We start from the raw sequence: 26769 nt of genomic DNA, 5'->3' as shown, positions 1-26769 counted from the left end.
CAATTTTTTTTTAAATGACTTAAGGGAATTCCCTGGCGGTCCAGTAGTTAGGACTCTGCACTTCCACTTCAGGGGGCACGGGTTCGATCCCTGGTCTGGGAACTAAGATCCTGAATGCTGTACAGCGTGGCCCAAAAAAAAAAAAGACTTAAAAAAAGAAATGAAGTACTGGTACACACACATAGATAACATGTCAAATGTATTATGCTAAGTGACTCAAAGATTATGTATTATATAATTTCATTTATATAACTCTCTGGAAAGGACAAAACTATATCGTTAGAGAGAGGGGATAGGGAGAGGGGTTCACTAAAAATGGGCAGGAAGGATTTGGCGGGGTAAAGAACTGTGGGGGTTACACCGCAAAATTTATATACTTGTACATTAAAAAGGGTGAATTTTGGTGTATGTAAATCAAACCTCAATAATAAACCTGATTTTTTTTTTTTAAAAAAAGCAAAACACCAACACAATAAATAAGATGACTTTCTGTTTCTCCACATCTTTGCCAAATCTTGGTACTGTCAGCTCTCTTTAATTTTTTGCCAGGCTTGGGGGGCGGGTAAATGCTGTATCCTGATCTTAATTTGGATTTTCCTGATTATTAATGAAGTTCTTTTTTGATTGGCTATTCAAGATTCCTATTCTGTGAAATGCCCATTTGTTTCTTTTGTCCACGTAAGAAGTTACAAGGAGTTTCTCCCAGTTAGAGGTATGTCTTTGTACTCTCTTTATGATGTCTTTTTGATGAAGAGAGGTTCTTAATTTTAATAACATTAGATTTATATATGTATTGTGGTTAACCCACTTTTTATTATGGTTGGAACACTGTGTTTGGTTTAAGAACTCTTTCCCTACCTTATGGTCATAAAGATGTTCTCCTGTGTTTTCTGCTGAAGCCTTTGGTTAGCCTGTTGTATTTGTCCTTATTCCATTCAGAACTGATTTTTGTATATGACATGATAGAGTTCATTTTCATTTTTTTATAATAAATTTATTTATTTATTATTTATTTTTGGCTGTGTTGGGTCTTCGTTGCTGCACTCCGGCTTTCTATAGTTGCGGCAAACAGGGGCTACTCTTTGCTGCGGTGTGCGGGCTTCTCATTACGGTGACTTCTCTTGTTGCAGAGCACGGGCTCTAGGCGCTTGGGCTTCAGTAGTTGTGGCTTGAGGGCTCTAGAGCTCAGGCTCAGTAGTTGTGGCACGCCGGCTTAGCTGCTCCGCGGCATGTGGGATCTTCCCAGACCAGGGCTCGAACCCGTGTTCCCTACATTGGCAGGCGGATTCTTAACCACTGCACCACTAGGGAAGTCCCTCATTTTTTTTTCTATTTAGAAACACCATTGTCCTATCTACTTTAATGAATAGCATTCTCCTTTTTTCCCAGTGATCTGCAGTGTTACCCCTGTCATAAATGTCAGTTAACACAGATCTGTTTATGGGCTCTCCATTTGGTTCTAATGGTCAATTTGGCCATACCTGGTCAAATTCCATAGCCTGTTATATGACATCATGGTATCTGGGACGCCACATTCTTCTACCTTGTGTCTTTTTATTCTTAGGCCTTTGCACTTCCATATAAAATGGAGAATCAGCTGTCAAATTCCTTAATGTATTTTATTAGGATTTTGACTGGAATTCTATTGAATGTGTTGATCAATGTGGAAGAACTGATCTGATATATATGATAGTCTTACCCCTGTGGTACTTCACTCTTTGTATTTAAGACTTCATTATTAGGTTATGTGGTTCCTTTTTATTTCTAACGGAAATTGTTATTTGCTAACAGTATCTACTTCAGACACAGAATTTTATCAAGAATTTTTCTGTAAATATAGTGAATGATATTTACAGATTTTCTAAGGTAAAGCCATCCTTAAGTTCTTGGGATAAATAAAAGACCATCTTTATACACGAATGCTGCTTCTGGCATTTATGTGATCCACAGATCATGGGTCTCAAGAAAGAAATTTTCCCAGCACAGTTAACACACAAGTCTAATTATTGATTGTAAAAAGCAAACTAAGCAATGAAGTGTTTAAGCATTCATTTATTTTGGTAGCTCACAGTGAGTCAGGATCAGAGGAGATCTGTCGGACTAGTCGTTTCTAGACATGGGCCAATCAATTTAAGAAAATAGAAAACCTAAAGGTGCTGAAATAGGATTGTTCATATTTCCAATTGAGGACATTAAAATCATTACCATCATTTCATAAAGATATTTTAATTACCAGAAAAATAGAAGATAATAGAGAACCATTCTTTAACTTGGATACATTTTGCTTTAGGAAAAATAAGCTGCTGGGCTTCCCTGGTGGCACAGCTGATAGTCCACCTGCTCTTGTTGCGGAGCACGGGCTCTAGGCACACGGGCTTCAGTAGTTGTGGCACTACTAGAGTCCACCTGCCGATGCAGGGGATGCGGGTTCGTGCCCCGGTCCGGGAAGATCCCACATGATGCAGAGAGGCTAGGCCCGTGAGCCATGGCCGCTGAGCCTGCGTGTCCGGAGTCTGTGGAAAAAAAAAAAAAAAAAGCTGCTATGTCCTTATTTTTCTCATTTCTCTGCAAACCAGTGGAAATTTCATCACAGGCTATGACCAGAATTTGGGAACCACTGCACCAGGCCATATTATTACTGCTTCTTGGAAATTTTTCTATAGTTATTAGATGGAGAAAAATGGGCACAGTACCTGACTTTGACAGCTGATTGGCTAACATTATATTAAAGTGTTACAGAAATTAATTCCTCTAAGTTTTTGGTAAATGTATAAGTTTATAACTCTTGGTTTCACATATACTTTCTTGGTGGCGGTGGCGACATTGATGTTGAGATATCATATGACACCCTGGTTATAAAAAGTTGATTGTTTTCTCACAAGTTACTCTCTCCTAATTTTTGTGGAATTTCTCTTCCTTCTCTGTTAGAGAAGTATAAGGTGTGGAGAGTAAGGTAGATTATTGTGATATAAACTTAAGTACATAATTACCAAGATAAATTTGTTAAAAGAATTGATATGGGGGCTTCCCTGGTGGCGCAGTGGTTGCGCGTCCGCCTGCCGATGCAGGGGAACCGGGTCCGCGCCCCGGTCTGGGAGGATCCCACATGCCGCGGAGCGGCTGGGCCCGTGAGCCATGGCCGCTGGGCCTGCGCGTCCGGAGCCTATGCTCCACAACGGGAGAGGCCACAACAGAGGGAGGCCCACATACCACAAAAAAAAAAAAAAAAAAAAAAAAGAATTGATATGATATATTCTAAATGCACAGTGGAAATGTTTTGGGAATTAATTTGTTGGGATTAGCCACACTAGTATTTCCCTTCATTAATGTAAATAATAAATAGTTGTGCTAATACTCATTGAAGATGAAAAGGAATAATCTGCTTTTTTTGGCCTCAAGTTAGACTATGGAAGTAGGCAGTCGGTCAGCAAAAACATAATAAATGGCTAGTTTGTATTCAGCACTATGAAAGATGGAAAAGAAGTAAATGATATAATTCTGTTTCAAAGAGTTTACAATCAAGCGAAGGAAAAGCTAATGTGTGAAGCAGTACATGATGTTAAATATAAGAGCAGTGTAGGTTCAGAGTTAAGAAAGATGGAAGTGGTTTCAAGAGCTGTCTTTGAGCACCAGGGTTTTGACTTGGGTTTTGAGATGAGAATTCAAATAATAAAAGGAGAAGAGTAATGTTATTTTAGATGGAAGAAATAGTGTGAACATTTTTTTAAGTCCATGAACAGACAGCTTGGCTATTTAATTAACCAACATTTGAATCGTTCCTGAACAGAGTTTTGGTTATAATCAACTTTTTAAAACATTTCGCTTATTAAATGATAGGTACATAGTTACTCTGCATAGTTATTAGATGTAAGCAATTAAACAACTCATATAAATCTCTATATTTAGTATTACTATAGACAAACCAAGCATTTCTGAGGTCAGCTGAGAAGAAAACTGGTTGAGTTGAAGCCCTTGGACTTCTCCGAAGACTAGGGTTCCCAAGTGATTCCGCTTCTGATGTTTTTGCAACCTAGATGTTTCACAAGTCTCCTAGATGTCAGGAGCCAGAATAGAGCAAGGGAGTCCTGGAATTGGAGGAGCTAAGAATAAAATAGCCTTTTCTCTCCCCATTTTCAGAGGCCAGGGTTAAAGAGAAAGAAACTATTGTCATACGTATCTTAATTTAGATTAGTTTAATCAAATGGCATTTTCCCCTCATACTCAGCTGATATATACTAGCTTACAGGGAAGGAAAACGGGGAGAAAACAACTGCTGTTAGTGAAGTATTTGACTTGTTCTCTAGTAGGCACTATAAACAGACATTTAACATATACTATTTATTCCTTCCAAAGTCTTTGGAGCTATTATATTCATTTTAAGGATGGAAATTAAGGCTCAGAGACATAATTTTAGTCAAGGTCATAACTCAGTTATTGAGGTAAAATTTGCATTGATGTATGTCTGAGTCCAATTTCTGTTTTCTTTCTGCTATACCATCCTCTGAAAGGAATGAGAATTCTGCTACATGTATTTGAGACAGGACTCTCCTTAGCACTAAGGTGGGGCAGATTATTTATTTGATATTCCTCTTTTCACCAGCATTTTCATATTAGTGAAATTAGGGTAAACTTGAAAGAGTAAATGTTATGAAAGAGCAATGGTGGGGGGTTGTTGTTTAAGACTCTGTAATATAGACTTACAGAAGATGGATTTGTTTAACAAGGGACAGGAGTAAAAGGTTCAATCTCCTTCACATCCTAGATCATTGCTTGGTGTTATCTAGGAGACACCAAAACATTTGGGGATAATTGATAAGAGAGAGAAACAGGTAATTTGGAGCAAGGGGGAAGATGAGGCCTGGATGGGGATGATTTTAGACGGGAGGCTTTGGTTAGTATTCATTTATTCAATAGAAGATACTAATTGTATACCTGATAAATAGTTGATTGGCATTGAGGTACCAAGCCAGTGTGCTGAAAGAACTCATGGTCTGATGAGGAAACATTTACAAATGGATGTTTTAAATTCCAAGTGAAAAAGTACAGTATCTATATACAAGGTGCTTTAGCAGTATTGAGGAAGGACATAAAATGTAGTGGCATAGGGGTGTTTTCTTTTTAATTTTCAATGTATTATTTTGAATAAGTAAATACATGCCCAAGTCAAATTCCAAAAAGTGTACAATGGAAAATGAATTCCTCTGTCATGACTGTCTCTATCTCTCTTGATCCCTTGGTTTCCTTCTGTAGAGACATCACTGTTAGCAGTTTCTTATATATCTTCCCAGATGTATTCTCTATAAATATGAAGTATATGCTTGTTTGTACTTTTTGTACACATATACTAGCAAAGTAGACCCATTATATCTTGTTTTTGCTTTATATCTTGGAGATAGTTCTAAATGAACTATAAAATGAACTGTTAAAAACAAGTTTTTTAATAGTTACATACTTTTCAGCTAGATGGAGGTAACAGAATTTATTTAGCGAAGCCCCTATTAAGAACTTTTAGGATATTTCCAGACTTTTGTTGGAAATAGTGCTGCAAGAATATCTTTGTACACAGGGACAAGCATACTGGTGGGATTAATTCCCAGCAGTCTGGAGAATGCATTGAAACTACAGACAGAGATCAGTTATTAAGAAGTTTGTTGTAGTAATGATGAGAAACTGAAGTAGGATAGTGGCAAAAGAAACGGGGAGGGAAAAAATGAACTAGAAATTAATGTACTTCATCAATTCTAGGATGTACATCGTCTTTTCACATTTTAACATGTTTGAAAGCAGTATGTATTTTACAGTTGATGGTTTCATTCAGCTAACTGGAAGTACTTTTAAAATTTCTTGGTGGTATATAAAATGTGCATGTTATAAACAGTCTTATCTTAAATTCAGAAATACGCAGTAATAAGAAGGTAGGATTAACAGGACTTAAATGTAGAAAGTAAGGGGAAGCAAGAGGCAAGGTTGACATATATTTTTTGTTTTCTTCACTTTCAATATGTAAACCATTTTTCTATTTTCTGTATGGTCTTCATATTTGATTGATGATTGTCAACTCTACCACTGGTGGATATTTAGATTCTGATTTTCTTTTGGCTCTTTACAGATCATTGATAACACTGAGTAGTTTTCTGTTTCGAGTTAGGGAATGTTTGGATTTAGTAGATTTCTAGATAATTATATATAACGATATTTAACAAATGTTCCTAGTGGCAAATTATTCAAAGAACTTCTGAGTTGATAGTTTACAAATGTTGAGAGACCATTTTGAATTTTTTAGCTTAGATGTAGGTCTTTCAGTGTACATTGAAGTCATTTACTCGGGACTTGGGTTCTAAAATCAGTACCTAAGACAAAAGATTAATTCTTAAAATCGTGCACTAATTACAGTACCTAACGGTATCTTAGATGGCAGTCTGGTCCCTGTCTACTCTGTAGGTACTCAGAAGCCAGCTACCTTATGGGATTATTAACTAAACTGAATAGAAGACTATAGAACTCATTTTCATGAGTACTTTTTCTTTTCTTTGTATTTTCCTTCTCCTTTTTTCTAATTTATTTATTCAAGAAATAGTTACTGAAAGCCTACTATGTGTTAGGCATGGTCCTAGGTGCTGAGAATTCAACACTAAAAACTGACAAAAATCCTTGTCCTCATCGGGGGAGACAGGCAAAAGATAAAGTAAGTAAATTATAGTATATTGGGGGGAAAAAAACAAGGGGTGATAGGAGTGTTGGTGGTTTGATGTTGCAGTTTTCCTGGTCAGGGAAATACAGAAAGTCACTGAGAAAGTGACATTTGGGCAAAGATTTAAAGGCAGCGAGAAAGTAAACCATGAGATTATATGGGAAAAGAATGTTCCAAGCAGAGGGAGCAGGGATCTCAAAGGACCCTGAAGCAAGAGTATGCCAGGTGTGTTGTAGGTCTTGCAGTTGCAAGGTGGCCAGAGTGGCTGGAATGGAATGAATGGTTACCAGGACTGGGGATCAGAGAGATAATGCAAGGTCAGATTGTTTAGGACTTACAGGCCGTAGTACGGACTTTGATCTTTACTCTGAGTAAGGACGAGAGCCATTATTGGAGGGATTTAAAGCAGCAAAATAATATGATCAGATTTATATTTTGAAAGGATCTAGACTGAAGTGGGGCAAAGGTAGAAGCAGGGAGACCAGTTAAGAGGTTAATTCAATAATTCAAGCAAAAGATGATATGACTTAATCCAGGAGGCAGTGATAAGTAATAGTTGGAGTCTATGTATTTTTAAAAATTCGTTATTTTTAAATAATTTCAAATTTAAAGCTGCAGTGTATTACAAATACCTCTTGTGTGCCTTTCACCAGATTCCCCAGTAATTAACGTTTTACCATTTTTACTTTAATCTCTTATTGCTTTCTTCATATACACGTACACACACACACACACACACACACACACACACACACACACACACTTCAGAGCTATTTGAGAGTATGTTGCAGACATGATGCCCTGTTTAATACTTCAGTGTACTTAAAAACAGTTCATTTCCTTATATAGTTATATTAATAAGCTTGGGCTGCCATAACAAAATACCACAAGCTGCATGGCTAAACAGCAGAAATTTATTTTCTCACAGTTCTAGAGGGTGGAAAGGCTAAGATCGAGGTCTGACAGGGTTCAGTTTCTGGTGAAAGTTCTCTTCCTGGCTTGTAGATAGCCACCTTCTTACTGTGTCCTCACGTGGTGGAGGAGGGTTTGGGGGGAGGCAGAGTTCCTCTGACGTCTCTTATAAGGACACTCGTGTCGTCTTATCAAGGCCCCACCATCGTGTCCTCACGTCACCTTAATTACCTCCTTATAGACCTTATCTCCACATACAGTAACATTGGGGGTTAGGACTTCAACATATGAATTTTGGGGAGACACAGTTCAGTACATTGCATCAGTTGTTATGTAACATCTGTACAACCACCAAAATCAGGAAATGAAAACTGATACAGTCCTACCATCGAATCCACAGACCTTAATTGAATTTTGCCAGTTATCCCAATAATGGTCTTTAAAAGTCCAGGGTCATTTGTTAGAGTTAATTGTCATGTCTCTTTAGTTTACTAAGTCTGAAACAGTTCTTCAGTCTTTCCTTATCTTTCATGACCCTGAAATTTTTGAAGACTATAGACCAGTAACTTGTAAAATAATCCATAAATTTGTGTTTGTCTGTTTTTTTGTTTTTGTTTTTAGATTCAGGTTATGCAGTTTTGGGCAGGAATACCACAGAAGTGATGCTGTGTTCTTAAAGCATTATATGTATTTGGAGGAACATAACGTCAGTCTTCCCCATTAATAGTGACATTAACTTTTATCACTTGAATATGTTTTCTATATATAACTGTGAATTCATACCAAGACTTCCAATTACAGTCCAGCACAACAGGGTTTATTCTAACCTCCTTCTTTCTGCATTTGTAACTTCCTAAATCTGTATATATTTCAAAGGTAGCGTTACTGAGATCGGCATTGTGAGTTTGGATATGGAGTGTGAAAGAGGGGAGTCAAGGATGACCCGATTTTTGGCTGAAAAAAACCACCACAGAAGAAATGCCATTTACTGGGATGGAGAAGACTATAGGAGGAGAGAATTAAGAGGAAGATACCAGAATATCACACGTTGAGTCTGAGCTGTGTATTAAACATCCAAGAGAGATGTTGGGTAGGAAGTTGGATATTTGAGTCTGCAGTTCAAAGAACAGGTCCAGGCTGAAATACAAATTAGTTTAAGACAATCAGTTAAACTTTTTGGACAAAAGCGATTATATTTCCTTAATCAATAATGGAAGCAGCAAATATGTATTACAGAAAATTATAATACAGGCAAGCAAAAGTGAAAAAAATAGAGATCAGTACTGTTAAAACTTAATTCCTTATTCTTTCTGATCTCTTTCACAGATTTTTTTCCTAACATGAGATCATTCTGTAATTACTGTTTTTCCCCCCAGTTGATGATTTATTTCCATTTCCATAAATTTTCATTTTATCTGATCCCAGACCACATTCACATTTCTTCAGTTGATCCAAAAATGTCATTTACAGCTGGCTAGTTCAAATCTATATCCATTTCAGAAACACAAATTAGTTACATCAGATTGCTCTGTACCTTGAGTCTCTTAATCTCTCCAGTAATAGTTTAGGGCGGGAATTTCCTGGTTAGGACTTCAAGCTTTCACTGCCAAGGGCCTGAGTTCATTCCCTGGTGGGGGAACTAAGAGCCTGCAAGCCACGTGGCACGGCCAAAAAAAAAAGTTTGGGGTGATTTGTTTTGGGAAGTTGAGGTAGAGAGGGGTCAGAATCTGACATGAATTAAATTTAAAATTTTTGACTTTTTCCTATGGGTGAGTAGAAAACACTGAAGATTATTTAGGATGGGTTATCATAGAAAAGGAAAGTTCTGTGGGAGAGAGAGAGGTGTGTTTCTGGGAACTGTGAGTAATTCATTAAAGGTGGAATTTTGAATTTGAAGGGGGAAGAGATGAGACTGGAAGAGAAGGTAAGATCCAGAATGTAAATGAAGACTAAGGTGCTTGGGCATTTTCTAGTAAGCAGTTGGAAATCATTGACAGATTTGATCTGAGAAATAGTTGGACACTATTTACATATTAGAAGATGAATTTAGCAACAATGTAGAGAATAAATTTGAGAAGACCAAGTCCAAGGCAGGATAACCAGTTAGGAGGCTATTTCAGTAGTAGTCCGGGTCAAAAGTGATGACCCAACAAAGAGCAATGGTAGGAAGAGAAGGAGAAGAGGGGATAAATTTGAAAAATATTATTGGAGACAAAATTGGCTGGACTTGGAGGTTTATTAAAAGGGGGTGAGGGTCAGGTAGGGAGGAAGTAAAAGCCAAAAAGACTGCTGAAATTCTAGCTAAATACAAGAGCAGTAACAGATGGAAGAGGAGGAAGATTATTAATAAAATATTGAAAAATCAAGTTCAGGGTATCTCTGAGACTTTGAAGTAGATGTGTGCATTGACTGGTAAAGGGAAATCCAAGCATGAAATCTGTGGATATGGGAGTCATTGGTACTTAGGTGGTAGTAGTTAAATGTGGATAATTATGCTGATAGCATTCCATTTTCTGTTGGCTAAGCACAGTCCTAAATGCTTTACATACATTGTTTTATTTAATTCTTGTAAAAACCCATGAGTTTGTCATTTTTCAAAGAAAAAGAAAAGTAACATATAGAAGTTAGGTAATACATAAGACCCTAAAGCTAATAAGTGATAAAGCCAGGAATAGAACAGACTATCTGATTTTTAAACCTAACAACTCTATGCTACGGGTGAATCGAGAAGAGTGCTCAGGAGAGAACCCTGGGGAGCATCAACATTTAAAGGAGGATGGGGACTTCACTGGTGGCGTGGTGGATAAGACTCCACACTCCCAGTGCAGGGGGCCTCGGTTTGATCCCTGGTCAGGGAACTAGATCCTACACGCATGCTGCAACTGAGAGTTAGCATGCCATAACTAAGCCCGTGTGCCGCAGCTAAGAAACCTGCATGCCACAACTAAGGAGGCTGCGACCTGCAAATAAATAAATAAATAAATAAATAAATGTTTTTTTAAAAGAAATAAATAAAGGAGGATGATCACAGGCAGAGCTGCCTACCTGTCATGTCCACCTGTGTATATATATGGAGGAAGAGCTAGAGACGTCAGAGGAGACCTAAGAGAATGATTATAACAGAAACAAAAAGGGATTACTATAGCACATTATTCTGTGTGCCAAAGCCTGGTGGAAATGATAGTTCTTTGTAGAAATAGCATTTAAAAAAATCTCCTCTTGCGGCTTCCCTAGTGGTGCAGTGGTTAAGAATCCGCCTGCCAATGTAGGGGACACAGGTTCGAGCCCTGGTCCGAGAAGGTGCCACGGAGCAACTAAGCCCGTGTGCCACTAACTACTGAGCCTGTGCTCTAGAGCCCGCAGGCCACAACTACTGAGCCCACGCTCCTAGAGCCCGTGCTTCCCAACAAGAGAAGCCACTGCAATGAGAAGCCTGCACACCACAACAAAAGAGTATCCCCTGCTTGCCGCAACTAGAGAAAGCTGGCACACAGCAATAAGACCCAACACAGCCAAAAATAAATAAATAAAATAAATATATTAAAGAAAAATCTCCTTTGGGTTTAATAAGTTGGAGTTTATTGGTAATATTGGTAATTGCTGTTTGAGTGAAGTGATGGCAACATAAATGAGATAGCATAATTTATATATGGCTCCTCACATGGTAGATTGCATTTTTAAAAAAATTTATTTTATTATTTTATTTTATTTTTTGGCTGCGTTGGGTCTTCATTGCTGCGCGTGGGCTTTTCTCTGGTTGCGGCGAGCGGGGCCCACTCCCCGATGCAGTGCACGGGACTCTCACCACAGTGGCCTCTCTCGTTGCGGAGCATGGTCTCCAGGGCGCCGGCTTCAGTAGCTGTGGCGCACGGGCTTAGTTGCTCCATGGCATGTGGGACCCCCCCGGACCAGGGCCCGAACCCATGTCCCCCACGTTGGCAGGCGGACCCCCAACCACTGTGCCACCAGGGAAGCCCGCATATTTTTTAAGTACAAAAATAGGTAGCTCCTATAATTATGGAGTTACTATAAATTAGATACAGTGAGTATATAACACTCTTTCAGATCCCTAATCTGAAAGATCTTAACTGACTTAGGTAAATTGATCTGGATGGCTTCACGTATGGGTACATTTTTTTTTTTAAGTCAATTTATTTATTTAATTTTGGCTGCGTTGGGTCTTCGTTGCTGTGTGTGAGCTTTCTCTAGTTGCTGCAAGTGGGGGCTACTCTTCGTTGCGGTGCGCAGGTCTCTCGTTGCGGTGGCTTCTCTTGTTGCGGAGCATGGGCTCTAGGCATGCAGGCTTCAGTAGTTGTGGCACGCGGGCTCAGTAGTTGTGGCACACAGGCTCAGTAGTTGTGGCACACAGGCTTAGTTGCTCCGCGGCATGTGGGATCTTCCTGGACCAGGGATTGAACCCATGTCCCCTGCATTGGCAGGTGAATTCTTAACCACTGCGCCACCAGGGAAGTCCCTGGGTACATTTTTTGAGAGAACATAATTCCCATCTAATGATTTCTGCTTCTCTGTGAAATAGCATATTAAGCTTATCTCCTGAGAGTGAGAAAGAATGTGGTAAGAGAGGGCACTTGGCAAGAGTGGTAAAAGTTTGAAATAGCTCTTACAGCAAATGAGAGAGGATGCTGATTAAAGACATGTGGGAGGAGGGCCCACTGAAGGAATGGACTGAATGTACATTGTTTTAGTACTTCTGTTGGTATGATTTTTTCTTCAGCAGAACCCAGGGGCAGAAATAAAGGTGCAGTAAAGGCATTCAGTTAGATTGATCCAGATTTAGGATTTTGTTGAATACATGTGATAGAAAGCCTAAATTGTAGGGAGGACAAAAAGCAAATGAAGGTTTTGATATAAAAGTGGTTTCGATAATGGATCAGAAAGACTGGAATTGGTAGAGAAAGAATTGAGTACTAGAAGAGACTATATGTGAGTTAGAGAAAATAAAGAACTGAGATCTTGATGAAATTGAAGGACAAATATAATGGAATGGGCGGTTGTGGTCAGAAAGGGTGATTTTAAAATGTAGAAAGAAGTGGTTCTTGGAGGTCACTGCATTTGAGGTCGAGACTAGAAAACATGATGAATCATCCGTATGGACAGTAAAATTTTTCAGGATAATAAGAAAACTTAGGGTGGCTTTGCTTAAGGTTCCAGATAGTAAATTGATTGGGCCCTGTCCCGGACCTTAAAAAAGGTTGACATGGGTGGGTTTATGGGCTCAAATTACTTATTTCCCAGGACATTTGCCTAGTGATGAAAGTGGCAGCAGAGCCTCTCTTCCAGTAGACGGGAGGACTTAAGTGTATCTGGACTGGTTGATGAGAAGAGTCTGTCTGCAATGATAATGTAGAGGAGGTTAAGCAGTTTGCTTGCCTAAGGTCACATTCTGATTGGATTCTAAAACCCATTCTCCTTCCACTAACCCTGGTGTTTTTGCAACAAATTGAACTACTTAAACTCAATCTTTTGTCTTCCCAAATGTTTGGGAGAACAGTTTTGTTTTATTTGAGCTTCTCCAGAGTTAATGGGTTTTTTAGTGCCAAATACATACAAAGTGAAGTAGAAATTTACTAAAGGAATACCTAGAACAGAAACTTAACCTGAAGCAGTCAAGGTTTTTAGGCATTAGGTTCAGTAACTTGATCCATTACCTCATTTGTCTGTTTGTTCATCATCCATCCTTGTAGTAGCAGTTATACAGTTTGAGAACACTGTATTTGGAATAACTTGTACTAAGTATAAATTGACTCATTTGGTCTTATTTATTGTCTTTTGTCATCTGCAGCTGCCTATCCCCACCGTTTGAATCTCTTTTACCTTGCCAACGATGTCATACAGAACTGTAAAAGGAAAAACGCAATCATATTCCGTGAATCGTTTGCTGATGTACTTCCTGAAGCAGCTGCTCTAGTGAAGTAAGTAAATTCTTACTCCTCTTTGGGATCTAAGCTTAGAAAATTTAGAATTTTAGTTTCCCGTTAGTAAGAACTGTAATAGTTAGTTGCACATGCTTGAAGATCTAAGGATATTTTGTCCAAATTGTTCATTGTAACTTTCCTGGTAATACACTTTTCTTTTAAAGACTCTTTCCTCCCTTTTTGAAAACTTGTCTGTCATTTATGCTCTGCCTCTTCTCTCCTAACTTGACCAGGAGAGTGTATTTCCTGGTCATACTCTCTGGCTGTACTTCTTTCTAACTGCTTTTTCTGTTTTTGTGTTTTTACACATTTCCATTTTTCTTTCAGAGTCTTTCTGAAATCTTGCCCCCTTCATGAAATCTGTGTAATTAGGGAGAAATGAAAATATTTATTCTTAATTCCATATTGATTTACTCCATTAGCAAAGTTGTATTCAGCATTTCCCAAAGTGCTGGAACACTTATATTTGACCTTATTTTTGCCCTGTATTAATAGTGTTTTTCCTTGTGTTTCATCCATATTTGTAAGCTGTTTGCTTGGTGTGAGAAACACACACATCTACACACAAATGGAGGATAAACAATTATATGGAAAAATCAAAATAGCTAAATATTTCCTCAAATTATGTACTTATTAGCATAATATATATTTGAATATATGACTATCGTATATTATTGATCCATTTGTTAGTATTAACCCAGTTAGAATGGAATGATCCTTGTTCCTTCCTTGTTCCTTCCTTTGGATTGTAAACTTAAGATGTCTTCTTTGGTATTACAAAAGATTAAAATGTGGTCTTATTTTTATATACTAAGTAATAAAGATTTATACACGTCAGAAGTACATAAAATAATAACAGTAATAGCACCTACATTTATTGAGCAGTCATAATTGACCAGATATTATTATTATTATTATACAAAGTGCTTTGTGTACTTCAGGTTGTTTAAACCTGAGAACAACATTTAAAGTGGCTACTACTATTACCCATTTTAAGGAGGAGGAAACTGGCTTAGAGACATTAAGTAGCTTGCCTAAGCTCTCACAGCTACCGAGTTGGGGTGGCGGGGGCTGGTATTTGGCAGAATTCCTACCCAAGCCTGTCTAGACCCCAAAGCTTATGTTCTTTGCCACCTAACCACTAGTCTGTGCTGCTTCTTTACATATATAAATCCAGTATAATTTTGAGTAAGAAAAGCACTGTGCTACATGATCTCCACTACTTAGAGTTTCTGCTGTAAATATCATTATAGTCTTAAAAACTTAACCTAATGCATCCTATACTTAGATTTAATGACCTAGTTCATGGATTAATATAGGGTTGTCACCTTTTATTTTACCATGTAAAGATATTTTTAAAAACTACTACTTTGTATTACTATTTCACAGAAAAACATAGGAATGGCATAATCTCAGAATAAAGTACAGTCCTTTAAAATTTTAAGCTCTGAAAATGTTTTTAACTCAATGAAGGATATCTTCAGAAACCTATGATAAAATCAGACTTAATGGTGAAACAATAAAAGCATTTCAGGACAGCAATGCCCTCTATCATCATTACTGTTCACCATTATGTTGAGATTCCATTCATTTCTAAATAAATAAATAAATAAATAATAATAAGAAGAAGGCATTTAGAAGAGATAGAATTATCATTATTTGCAGATAATAAGATTACCTACATCAGGGGTGGGCAACCTTTTTCTATAAAAGACCAGATAGTATTTTAGGCTTTGCAGGCCATAGGATCTCTGTTGCCACTACTCAACTCTGCCATTCTAGCATAAAAGCAGCCATAAGCAAATGGGTGTGGCTGTGTTCCTAAAACTTTATTTACAAAACAGGCAGCTGGCCAGATATGGCCTGAGGTTTGTAGTTTGCTGACCCCTGGCCTACATAGAATCAATAAGAGTTCAGTTAAATAGCCAGATTCAAGTTCAACGTAGAAAAGCAGTAGATTTCCTATATATGCTAGCAGTAACCAATTAAAAATGTAATTAGAAAAAAAAGATTCCTTTTGCAACAAAAAGTACTGCCTCCCCCCCAAGTAAAGGAAACCCCACCCAAAAATAAATATAATAAGAAGTATGTAAGGCTTTTATAGAGAAAATTTTATAAGAAGACCTGGATAAATGAAGAGATAGATACATACTTTTGAAGGGAAAGCTTTGGTATTGTTAAAAATATGATTCTCGGGACTTCCCTGGTGGCGCAGTGGTTGAGAGTCCGCCTGCCGATGCAGGGGACACAGGTTCGTGCGCCGGTCCGGGAAGATCCCACATGCCGCGGAGCGGCTAGGCCTGTGAGCCATGGCCGTTGAGCCTGCGCTCCGCAACGGGAGAGGCCACAACAGTGAGAGGCCCGCGTACAGCAAAAATAAATGAATAAATAAATAAATAAATAAATATGATTCTCTCCCAATATGTAATCTATAAATTCATTGTGTAATCCCAGTCAGAATCTCAGTAAGGTTTGATGTGGAAGGATATATATTCAAGATAATTGTTTTTAAGAACATCAAAGTCAGAGTTCCCCTGTCAATTATCTGTATATATTTTAAAACAGTAATAGAATCAGGAGTAGAAGACTGTATCAGTGAAACAGAATATATTCTCATTTATAAAGAAATTAATTATAAAGTATATGATAAATGAGAGTATATTAGGATATGAGCTTTAGTATTCCATAAACAACCCCATCCCATCCTCCTTTTAAATTTCTGTTCACGGTTATACTTTAGACATATTTCTACCCTTTTGTGAATTCATTTCTCTTAATTTAAGGCTATCATTTAAATCCCTTTAATTGAGGAGGGGAGGGGCAAATGTTTAGAAGTTCCAGACAGTTAACCCAGGTGAGTGAAGTGGGTAGACTGTAAGGAAAAACTCATCTAAAAGGGGCAACAGCTACTCATCCCTAGCCTGTGGCCATAAAGAAACATGAGTTCACTGTTGACCTAAGCTGTCAGACCTTCCAAAGACTTTCTCATTTTTTAAGCTAGGTCAAAATCTAGATTCTTATATGAAGCCTCCCAATTTTTAAATGTGTGAAGCTAAATCACATTCTAAAAAATTTATTGCTAGCCAAACAAAACACATCTGATGACTAAATTTTGGAGTTACAAATAAATTTTAGCAAGTGGGTGAATTTGCAAATACAGAATCTGCAATTAATGAGAATCAACTGTATCTAGAAATAAATCTTAACAAAAGATGTATAAGATCTCTATTGAAAAAATTATAAAACATAATTGAGAAACAGTGTAGAAAACCTAAAGAAATAATTTGTGGATAGGGAAGACTCAATTTTTTTTTTTTTTTTTTTTTTGCAGTACACGGGCCTCTCACCGCTGTGGCCTCTCCCGTTGCGAAGCACAGGCTCTGGATGCGCAGGCTCAGCGGCCATGGCTCACGGGCCCAGCCGCTCCGCAGCATGTGGGATCCTCCTGGATTGGGGAGCGAACCCGCATCCCCTGCGTTGGCAGGCGGACTCTCAACCACTGCGCCACCAGGGAAGCCCAAGACTCAATATTTAATGTCATTTCTTCCCAAATTGATTTATAAATCCAAAGCAGTCTTAATTAGGCTCTCAGTAGTGTTTTCCCCCCTATATTATTAATTGATTTTGAATTTTGTATGGAAGTGCAGAGTTCCTTCCTCCCCTTCCCCCACAAAGAGAAAGCCTAGAAACTCTTGAAGAACAACAAGGTGGGAAGACTGGCTCTACCAGATTTCAAGACTGATTATAAAGCTATGATAAATAAAGCAGTGTGTGGGCTTCCCTGGTGGCGCAGTGGTTGCGCATCCGCCTGCCGATGCAGGGGAACCGGGTTCGTGCCCCGGTCTGGGAGGATCCCACGTGCCGCGGAGCGGCTGGGCCCGTGAGCCATGGCCAGTGGGCCTGCGCGTCCGGAGCCTGTGCTCCGCAACGGGAGAGGCCGCAACAGAGGGAGGCCCGCATACCACAAAAAAAAACCCAAAAAACAAAGCAGTGTGATATTTGCCCAGAGATAGCCAAAGAAACCGGTAGAACCATAATATAAAGTCTAGAAACAGACCAGTATATATACTTGGTCTCTGTATGAAACTATTAGGTAGTAGAAAAGGAATAACTTTTTCATAAATATTGCTGGGACAAATTGGCTATATAGAAAAAATTAGGGCTTCCCTGGTGGCGCAGTGGTTGAGAGTCCGCCTGCCAATGCAGGAGACATGGGTTCGTGCCCCGGTCTGGGAAGATCCCACATGCCGCAGAGCCTGCGCGTCCGGAGCCTGTGCTTCGCAACGGGAGAGGCCACAACAGTGAGAGGCCCGCGTACTGCCCAAAAAAAAAGAGAAATTAGATCCCACTCACATCATACACAAAAATCAATTGCATATTAAATACTTAAACATGAAAGGACTACAAATCTTTTGAAGACAATATAGGAGAATATTTCATGACTTTTACCTCATAAGATTAATAAATACAGCTACATTAAAATGAAGACCCTTCCATTTAACTGAAAGACACTGTAAAGAGTGAGAAGACAAAGGGCTTCCCTGGTGACGCAGTGGTTAAGAATCCGCCTGCCAATGCAGGGGACACGGGTCCAGGAAGATCCCATGTGCCATGGAGCAGTTAAGCCACTGTGCCACAACTGTTGAAGCCCGGGTGCCTAGAGCCCATGCTCCGCAACAAGAGAAGCCACTGCAATGAGAAGACCACGCACTGCATCAAAGAGTAGCCCCCACTCGCCACAACTAGAGAAAGCCCTCACGCAGCAACGAAGACCCAATGCAGCCAAAAATAAATTTAAAAAAAAAAAAAAGAGTGAAAAGACAAGCCACAGAGTGGGAGAAAATATTTTTGGCAGTCAACAAAAGGTTCATATCCAGAATATATAAAGAATTACAAAATAAAAAGAGAAAGACAAAATATTTGAAGATTTTAGTTTTACCTGGCACTTATATTAGAAATCAAACCAGAAATTTTTTAAATATTTATTAATAACTTTTAAAACAATAAACATTAATAACCAACAATTAAAATTTTAGTGAGAAGAGTGGTGGTGTTTTGCATTCTTGCCAGATCTCTTTAATGTCTGGCTTAATATCAGACAGCTATATTTTCTTACCTGCGTTTTACATTCAGTCTGTTCTGATATCATGTCCTATAGCCCTAGAACTGCTGAGATATATCATTACATATCATATAAGTTAAGTCCCAATCAGGAGAGAGAAATCACATATCAGTAATTTAAACAGGGAGAATTTAATATGAAGAACCGTTAAGTAGGTAAAAGGTAGCTAACTACTAGAAAGAATAAACTAACTCTAAGGTGTTATGGAATAGTATCTGCTGAAAGCAGCTACTACCTCTGAACCTGAGGGAAAAGTAAATAAGGACTCACCCCACCCCACCCCAAGCTAAGATTCAGACCTGAGGAAAGAGTGGATTGCTGTAAGAACATGCTGTCACTAGTGGTTAAGAAACAGGCTGGAGAGCACTCACCACTGAACTACAAAAGCTATGCTAAAACGCACCCAGGATGCCTCTAAACTGATCCACTTGAAAATAGAACACCAAAAGAAGAATCCGTACTGCCTCTTCTAGCCTCTCAGTGTCACTCTAGGGCTCTCTGTTGTCAGAGTCCAACGCTGAACCAAGGGGAAATAGAGTTTGCAGAGTCTGGCTCCGGTACCGCAAGGGAAGGGCATGTTAGAGCTGAGAAGCAGTAAATTAATAACTAGCACACATACGTACCAGATAAGGCATAAATCTTAAAGTCCACCAGTACGAACATTAGCAAGATTGTGGCACAGTGGAAGCTCTTATATACTGTTGCTTGGAGGGTTGATTGGTATAAAACAACCTCATTTTTAAAAGTTTATGTACAGATCTTGTGATTCCACCCCTAGGCTTTTACCCCTGAGAAACTTTTGCATATGTGCAGCAAGATCAGTGGAAGGGCATTTTTATAGCAACATTGTCTATGGTAATAAAAATTTGGGGAATTCCCTAGCGGTCCATTGGTTAGGACTCTTGTGCTTCCACTTTAGGGGGCCCAGGTTCGATCCCTGGTTGGAGAACTAAGATCTCACAAGCCGCGCAGCACAGCCAGTAAATAAATTAAAAGTGAAAACCCTAATAAAAAAAATTTGGAAACATATTTTTCTACAGTAAAGTGAATGAATTGTGGCATACTGGAATACCAGACAGCAAGGAAAATTAATGAATTTCAGTTATATGCAATGACATAGACAAATCTCACAAAATATTGATTGAAACTACAAAGGAATATTTATGTATATATAGTATGAATCCATTTATATAAAGTTCAAATTTGGCAAAAAATGAACTCTTGTTTTATACCTACCTATATGTTAAAACAAAGAAAAATAAGGAAACAATTATCACAAAAGTCTACCATCCCAGGTAGATGGAAGGGATTGTGAACTTGAAGCGGTCCTCTGGGGAGCTAGCGATGTTTTATTTCTTGACCTGGGTTGTGATTACATGGCTGTTCACTTTTTAATCATTTGTTTATAATATATATCATATGTAATTATATATTATATGCAACTTTTCCATAATGTAAGATTTATTTGGACTAAACAATTTTCAAATTACAATATTAAGTAAATGAATTTAAGAAGTTGATTCCTTTTGAAAATCAAATTGGCAGCCTAGTAGAACAAATTGTATAATCAACTGTAGAGCAGTACAGTAATCCCAATTAGGTATGAACTCTGTAGAGTTTTGTTTGCTCTACCCTTTCACCTTCCTTATACACTTAGTATCCTCAAGAAATTTTCCCTTCGTGACTTCTACTTCCTAGTCTGGATTAAACAGTTCTTCTTTGCTACCATTATACCTGTCTCTACTTCTGTCATTAGCACCTAACACACTGCCTTGTAATTGATACACATGCTTTTTGTCACCAGTTTCTATCTCCCAGACATTCTGCTCCCAGCACAATGCTTGTCACTTCATAGGTGGTTGTTTAGCTTGATGCATGGATGGAAATACCATGGAGAGCTGTAAAGCTGTGTTTCTTAAGTACAGGCCTAGGTATTCCTAGGTGGGTCTATGGATATAGTTTAAAGGGTCTGTGGATTGTCTAAGCATATTCAGTGTCACCCATATGATTACCTTATTAACAGTTCTGTGACTCATTTTCAGTAGCTGTGTTATCATGTGTTTGTATTTTGACATAAGATAATATTACTTTATCAAAGGCTAATGAGGAAAGGTTAAAGATGGCTTTAATATATAAATAATGGTTTGTATCAGTTGAAGGCACTAATAATTTCGACATACACTAAAAAAAAGTTCATAGTAGTTCAAATGGAGAAAAATGGTGAAATAATTGAATGATAATAGTATTATAGGCTTGATAAATTAAAAACAATATTAAATTCAGTGTATATATTCAGTATCATGTTTGCATTGCAACTTGTACTTGGTTTCAACAAAATATTTATCACTTTAAATCAGTGTTAATATGAATGGTATTTACTGTATTTTTGTTTAATTTGCAAATTCTGATTTATAGTTGTTGAAGAACTATAAAATGTTTTCAGGGGAATCATATAGGGTAAAAAGATATATGGAGACTTTGTGATCATATTCATAGGAAATCCAAGAAAATTTACAGACTAATGAGGATTCAGCCAGGTTGCTGGATACAAATCAACATATAGGAATCAATAGCATTTCAGTATATCAGAAATAACCAGTTAAAATATAATTTTAAAAAGGGATATTATTAGCAGTAACAACCAAAGCTTATAGGTACCTAGAACAAAAGTGTGTTGAGACCTTTATGAAGAAAATTATAAGCTGTTTCAAAAAGACAAAATTCAGCATGTACATACAGTACACTTCAATCAGGTTCCCAGTAGGACATTTTAAGAAATTCGTTATACTGATTCTAAAATTCATATAGAGGAGTCAGTGTCTTAGGAGTAGTCAAGACTGTTGATAAAAAGCCAAGTAGGACTTAACCTATGAAATATCAAGAATTATTATTTGGCTATAGTAATTAAAAGAGTATGGTAGTAATACAAGGATAGACAAATAGATTTAAGGAACAAAACAGAGAGCCCACAAATGGACTCATACATGTATGGGACCTCTGTAAATGGTAGCAGTTGCATTACAGTTCATTGGGGGGAAGATGAACTCTTCAGTAAGTGATTCTGGGACATGGACTTTCTGTGTGGAAAAAATAAAATTAAATGTTAAATGTTTCCCAACATAGTACACAAAAATTAAATCCCAAATGAATTAACTTGATGTATAAAACAAAACATTAAAATGTTAGAAGAAAATATGAATATTTTCATGACTATAAGGGTTAGTTTAGAAAGCTCTTAAGACACCAAGAACAGATAATAAAGAAAAGTATTTGTAAATTTAAGTACATCAAAATTAAACTTCTACATTATAGAAGATACCATAAAATTAAAGACAAATGACACACTAGGGAAAACATTTGTTATAGGCAAATAAAAAAAGATAAGTTTTATAAATGGGGATTATTTTAGGAGATACAGAGTAACAAGTTTTTAAAGATAAAAATCTCTCTCCATCTAATTTCTGAGCTACAAGGCTTTTTTCATTAAGTATCGACTGCCGCCTCCTTGAGTTGACCCAGTATTTGGTCTTCCATTCAGTCCATTGGCAAATATTTATTAAGAACCTGCAAGATATATAGCACATTATTCTGATGATGTCCCAGAAATAAGATACTGATAAAGAAAAGATATTCTTGAGTGAGGCACAAGATTATGCTGTTTGGTTCTGGTTTTGTTTTGTTTTGTTTTTTTGCCACTCTGTGCAGCTTGTGGGATGTCATTTCCCCAACCAAGGACTAAACCTGGGCCCTCGGCAGTGAGAGCGTGGAGTCCTAGCCACTGGACCACCAGGAAATTCCCTAGTTCTCTTTATTTTATCTGTGATACCTGGGCACCTCTTGTACTCCTTATCAACTTTATGCCTTGAAATAATTTGCTAATACCTTGCTGTTTTAAACATGGTCCAGGGGCGAGGGTTGCTAGCATAGGAAGCATCTATTCAACATCCTAGCAGTTCTGCAAGTCAGTCAATTTTTTTGTTACTTATAAATCAAACAACAAAGTTTATATTTAATTATTTTATGTTGTGTGTGGTAATAATTGTATGTTCTGTAGAAATTAAGGTTGTGATCAGTAATGGCTGAAATAGAGGTCTAGAATTTTAAGGTAAGTAAAACTGCTATTTTGGATTTTGTTTTGGTTTTTTATTTTAGTTGAATTTGTAAATTCAAGAGATGGTTAGGTTGTGGAAGTTTGAGAGTTCTGTGTTCATATAAAGAACGAATCTAGCCAAGAATTTTAGAGCTAACAGAAATTTAGTAAAAATCGTTTTACAAATGAAGAAACCTAGTTCCCAAAAGACTTCTCACTGAAACCAGAACTAAAACCTCTAATTTCCCCATCTAGTGCTATTTTTTTTACTATATTATACCCTGGTCTTATTTTTATGATTTCTTGGCAGTTGCTGTTTTTCCAGCATATTTTACTTGAGACTTCAGTGAATAGCTGTTGGGACTTAATAATGAATAGCTGGGTTTGAAAATGACAAAATCCAGTTGTCATTCATTCATTTACTATTTAGTGAACACTTTGTAGGTGCTGAAGAAGCAACAGTAAATAAGTTATAACTTCTGCCAGGAGGAAGCTCTGTAAATAGACATTTACAGATAATTATGACTTGGCTTCTGGCTGAATGGCCAGCCATCTATTCCAAAGGGTCCTTTTTTATAAAACAATTACATTCTTGACAAAATATAATCCGAACCAACAACAGTGGACATATTAGAATGGCAGAGCTGACATTAATTAGTATGCCTATCTCAGAGTACCTATCACATGATCTGGGCTCTGGAAAGGGGATAAAGTAGTCCTGAGTCATAAGTCCCCCTGGCTTCCAGTATAGATTTGCTCTCAAGAAACACATTTCCTACTTAGATCACCAGGAATCTCATAGATGAAAAAAATATGTGCTCACCATCAAAGGTCGCCAAATACATTGGGAAACAAAGCACCACAAAGGAGAATCAGCAGATTTAGATCCCCTCACAGTGAGCTTGATATTAGAATTATCAGACAGGGTATATAAGACAATTATAAAAGATGTTAAAGAAAGATTAAATGGAATAAAATGAACAATGGATAAGATATTTGGGCAAAAGAACCAGTAGGAATTCTAGAAGGGAAAAAGAGATTAAGCTAGAAAATAGTTCTGAAGAAATTAGAATGCAGCAGTAGAGAGAAGGAAGTGGAAAAATGAAGAATAGAATGAAAGGACTAATTAATATCAAATGAGAATCCTGGAGGAGAGAACTGAGTTCTTTCAGAGAGGTAATGGCTGAGAACACTTTGAAAGTGATGAAACAAACAAAACAAAACATGAATCTTCAAACATAGGAAGCACAGCATATACTAAGCAGGAGAAATAAAAAATTTACACCTAGTCATTCATTGTGGTGAAATTACAAAACAAAAAGATTTTTAAAAGCAGCCAAAGCATTCACACCTACTAGGATAACTAATTTTAAAACAAAATAAAACCAGAAAATAACAAGTGTTAGAGAGAATGAAAAAACTTCTGCATCTCTGTAGGAACATAAAATGGTGCAGCTGCTATGGAAAAAGTTTGATGGTTCTTCAAAAAGTTAAACATAGAATTACTATATGATCCAGCAGTTCTACTCCTGGGTATATACAAAAAAAGAAATGAAAGCAGGAAATCGAATGGATGTTTGTACACCCTTGTTCATAACAGCACTTTTTACAATAGCCAAAAGAAGGAACCAGCCAAATTTTCAGATGAACAGATAAACAAAATATGGTATACACATAAAACGGAATATCATTCAACCTTAAAAAGGAGAAAATTCTGACACATGCTACGATGTAGATGAATCTTGAAGACATTATGCTAAGTGAAACAAACCAATCACAGAAGCACAACTATTGTATGCTTCCACTTACATGAACTAACTGCAGTAGTCAGATTCATAGAAATAGAAGGTAGAATTGTGGTTATACAGGAAATATTGTATGATTCCATTTATAGAAAATGTCTAGAATAGGTAAATCCATAGAGACAAAGTAGATTAGAAGTTGTTAGGAGCTGGAGGAAAGGGGTAATAGGGAGTTGTTTAATGGGTACAGAGTTTCTGTTAAGGGCAGTGAAAATTGTTGGAAACAGATAAAGGTCATTGTACAACATTGTGGATATAACTAATGCCACTGAGTTGTACATTTAAAAATGGTTAAAATGGCAAATTTTATGTTATTATTTTATGACAGTTAAAAAAAGTAAACAAAAAACAAAGTAGTCAAGAGAAAAGACAAAGTCAGATCACATGCACAAGGACTACAGTTAGACTGACAACAGACTTCTAAACTAAACTGCAACAGTGAAACCAGAAGGCAGTTACAAAAAATATTTTTATAGCATTGAAAGAAAATAGCTGTCAACATGGAGTTGTGGGACTTCCCTGGTGGCGCAGTGGTTAAGAATCTGCCTACCAATGCAGGGGACACGGGTTCGAGAACTGGTCTGGGAAGATCCCACATACCGCGGAGCAACTAAGCACGTGCACTACAACTACTTAGCCTGTGCTCTAGGGCCCCCGAGCCACAACTACTGAGCCCGTGTGCCATAACTGCTGAAGCCCTCATGCCTAGAGCCCATGCTCCACAGTGAGAGGCCACGACAATGAGAAGCCCGCGCACCACAACAAAGAGTAGCCCCCACTTGCCATAACTAGAGAAAGCCCGCGTGCAGCAATGAAGACCCAACGCAGCCAAAATTTTTAAAAAACATGGATTTGCATACAAAGCAAAACTACTTTCAAGAGCTAGACAGACCATATAAAGATATCTCCAGAGAAACAAAAACAGAACAATTTACCATCAACAAACTTCTGAATCACTTTTACTCTGGGAAGTTAGCAGTAAGAGGGATGGTGAATCATACTAGCAATAAAATATATGAAATACCTAAGAATAGCCTTAACAGGAAATATGTGAGACCTTTATGAATAAATTGTATTTGGGAATGTTGAATATAAATTTATTAATGCTTTGCTGCAGTAAAGAATAACGTATTAATAATCATAGATATTAATTAGAAAATAATGCTTTGTTTAAATGAATATATTATCCTAATATAATTCAAATTAAAAATGCCAAGTCTCACCTCTTTTGGAACTTAACATTACTCTAAATTTACTCCAGGAAAATAAGCAAATGAGAATATAAGAAATGTTCTGAAGTATAATTGTAATGAGGGAAGATAAGCTACAGTTTTGAAGATAATACAGTATAGTATAAAAATGGATCAATGGTGCAGAATTTACAGCCAAGAAAAAGATTAATAATTATATTCTAGAGGAAGCACAGTAAATGAGTAAGGAAAAGAGAAATTATGATATTGAAACAATTAATAGGAAATCTGTTTAGATTAGAGCTAAACTTTACATTTATACACCAGTGGTCTTTAAATGAATTATACAGCTGAACGTTAAAAAGAAATGTTAGGGTACGCCTATTTTCCATTAATTAAATTAATAAATAAACCAAAACAGAGGAGGAAAAAAAGAAATGTTAATCATGAAAAGAGAGATGAAAGAAAATAAGTTATAATGTAAAAAATCTCTGGTAGGAGGACTTTCTACACTTAAAACCTGGCAGTAGACAAACATTCAAAGAAGATTTAATACCTATCCTCCTCAAACTATTTTAAAAAATTGAAGAGGAGGGAACACATCCTAACTTATTTTACAAGGCCATGGTCACCCTGATACTAAAACCAGACAAAGACAACACACAAAAAAGAAAATTACAGGCCAGTATCTCGTGAACATAGATGCAAAAGTTCTCAACAAAACGTTAGAAAGCCAACTCGGAAATAAACCCACATACCTATGGTTAACTAATTTTCAACAAAGGAGGCAAGAACATACAATGGAGAAAAGATAGTCTCTTTAGCAAGTGATGTTGGGAAAGCTGGACAGCCACATGTAAATCAGTGAAGTTAGAATACTTCCTCACACCATACACAAAAATAAACTCAAAATGGCTTAAAGATTTAAATATAAGACATGACACCATAAAACTAGAAGAGAACATAGGCAAAACGTTCTCTGACGTAAATCATAGCAATGTTTTCTTAGGTCAGTATCCCAAGGCA

General features: G+C 37.3%; 1 protein-coding gene across 7 annotated transcripts in view; it reads left to right on the top strand.

The window, feature by feature from the left end:
- RPRD2 (regulation of nuclear pre-mRNA domain containing 2) overlaps nt 1-26769 on the top strand; it is an 88487-nt gene that overhangs the window by 22705 nt on the left and 39013 nt on the right. For all 7 annotated transcript variants that reach the window (XM_028488875.2, XM_024116029.3, XM_007109711.4 and 4 more), the window contains exon 2: nt 13407-13536. In XM_028488875.2, coding sequence (XP_028344676.1) covers nt 13407-13536 — 130 coding nt within the window. The remainder of the gene's footprint in view (nt 1-13406; nt 13537-26769) is intronic.

The sequence above is a fragment of the Physeter macrocephalus genome, chromosome 4 (assembly GCF_002837175.3).
Source record: "Physeter macrocephalus isolate SW-GA chromosome 4, ASM283717v5, whole genome shotgun sequence".
In the NCBI taxonomy this organism is placed as follows: Eukaryota; Metazoa; Chordata; class Mammalia; order Artiodactyla; family Physeteridae; genus Physeter; species Physeter macrocephalus.
Note: the sequence above shows the minus strand (reverse complement) of the source record. Positions and strands in the feature narration are given on the sequence as shown.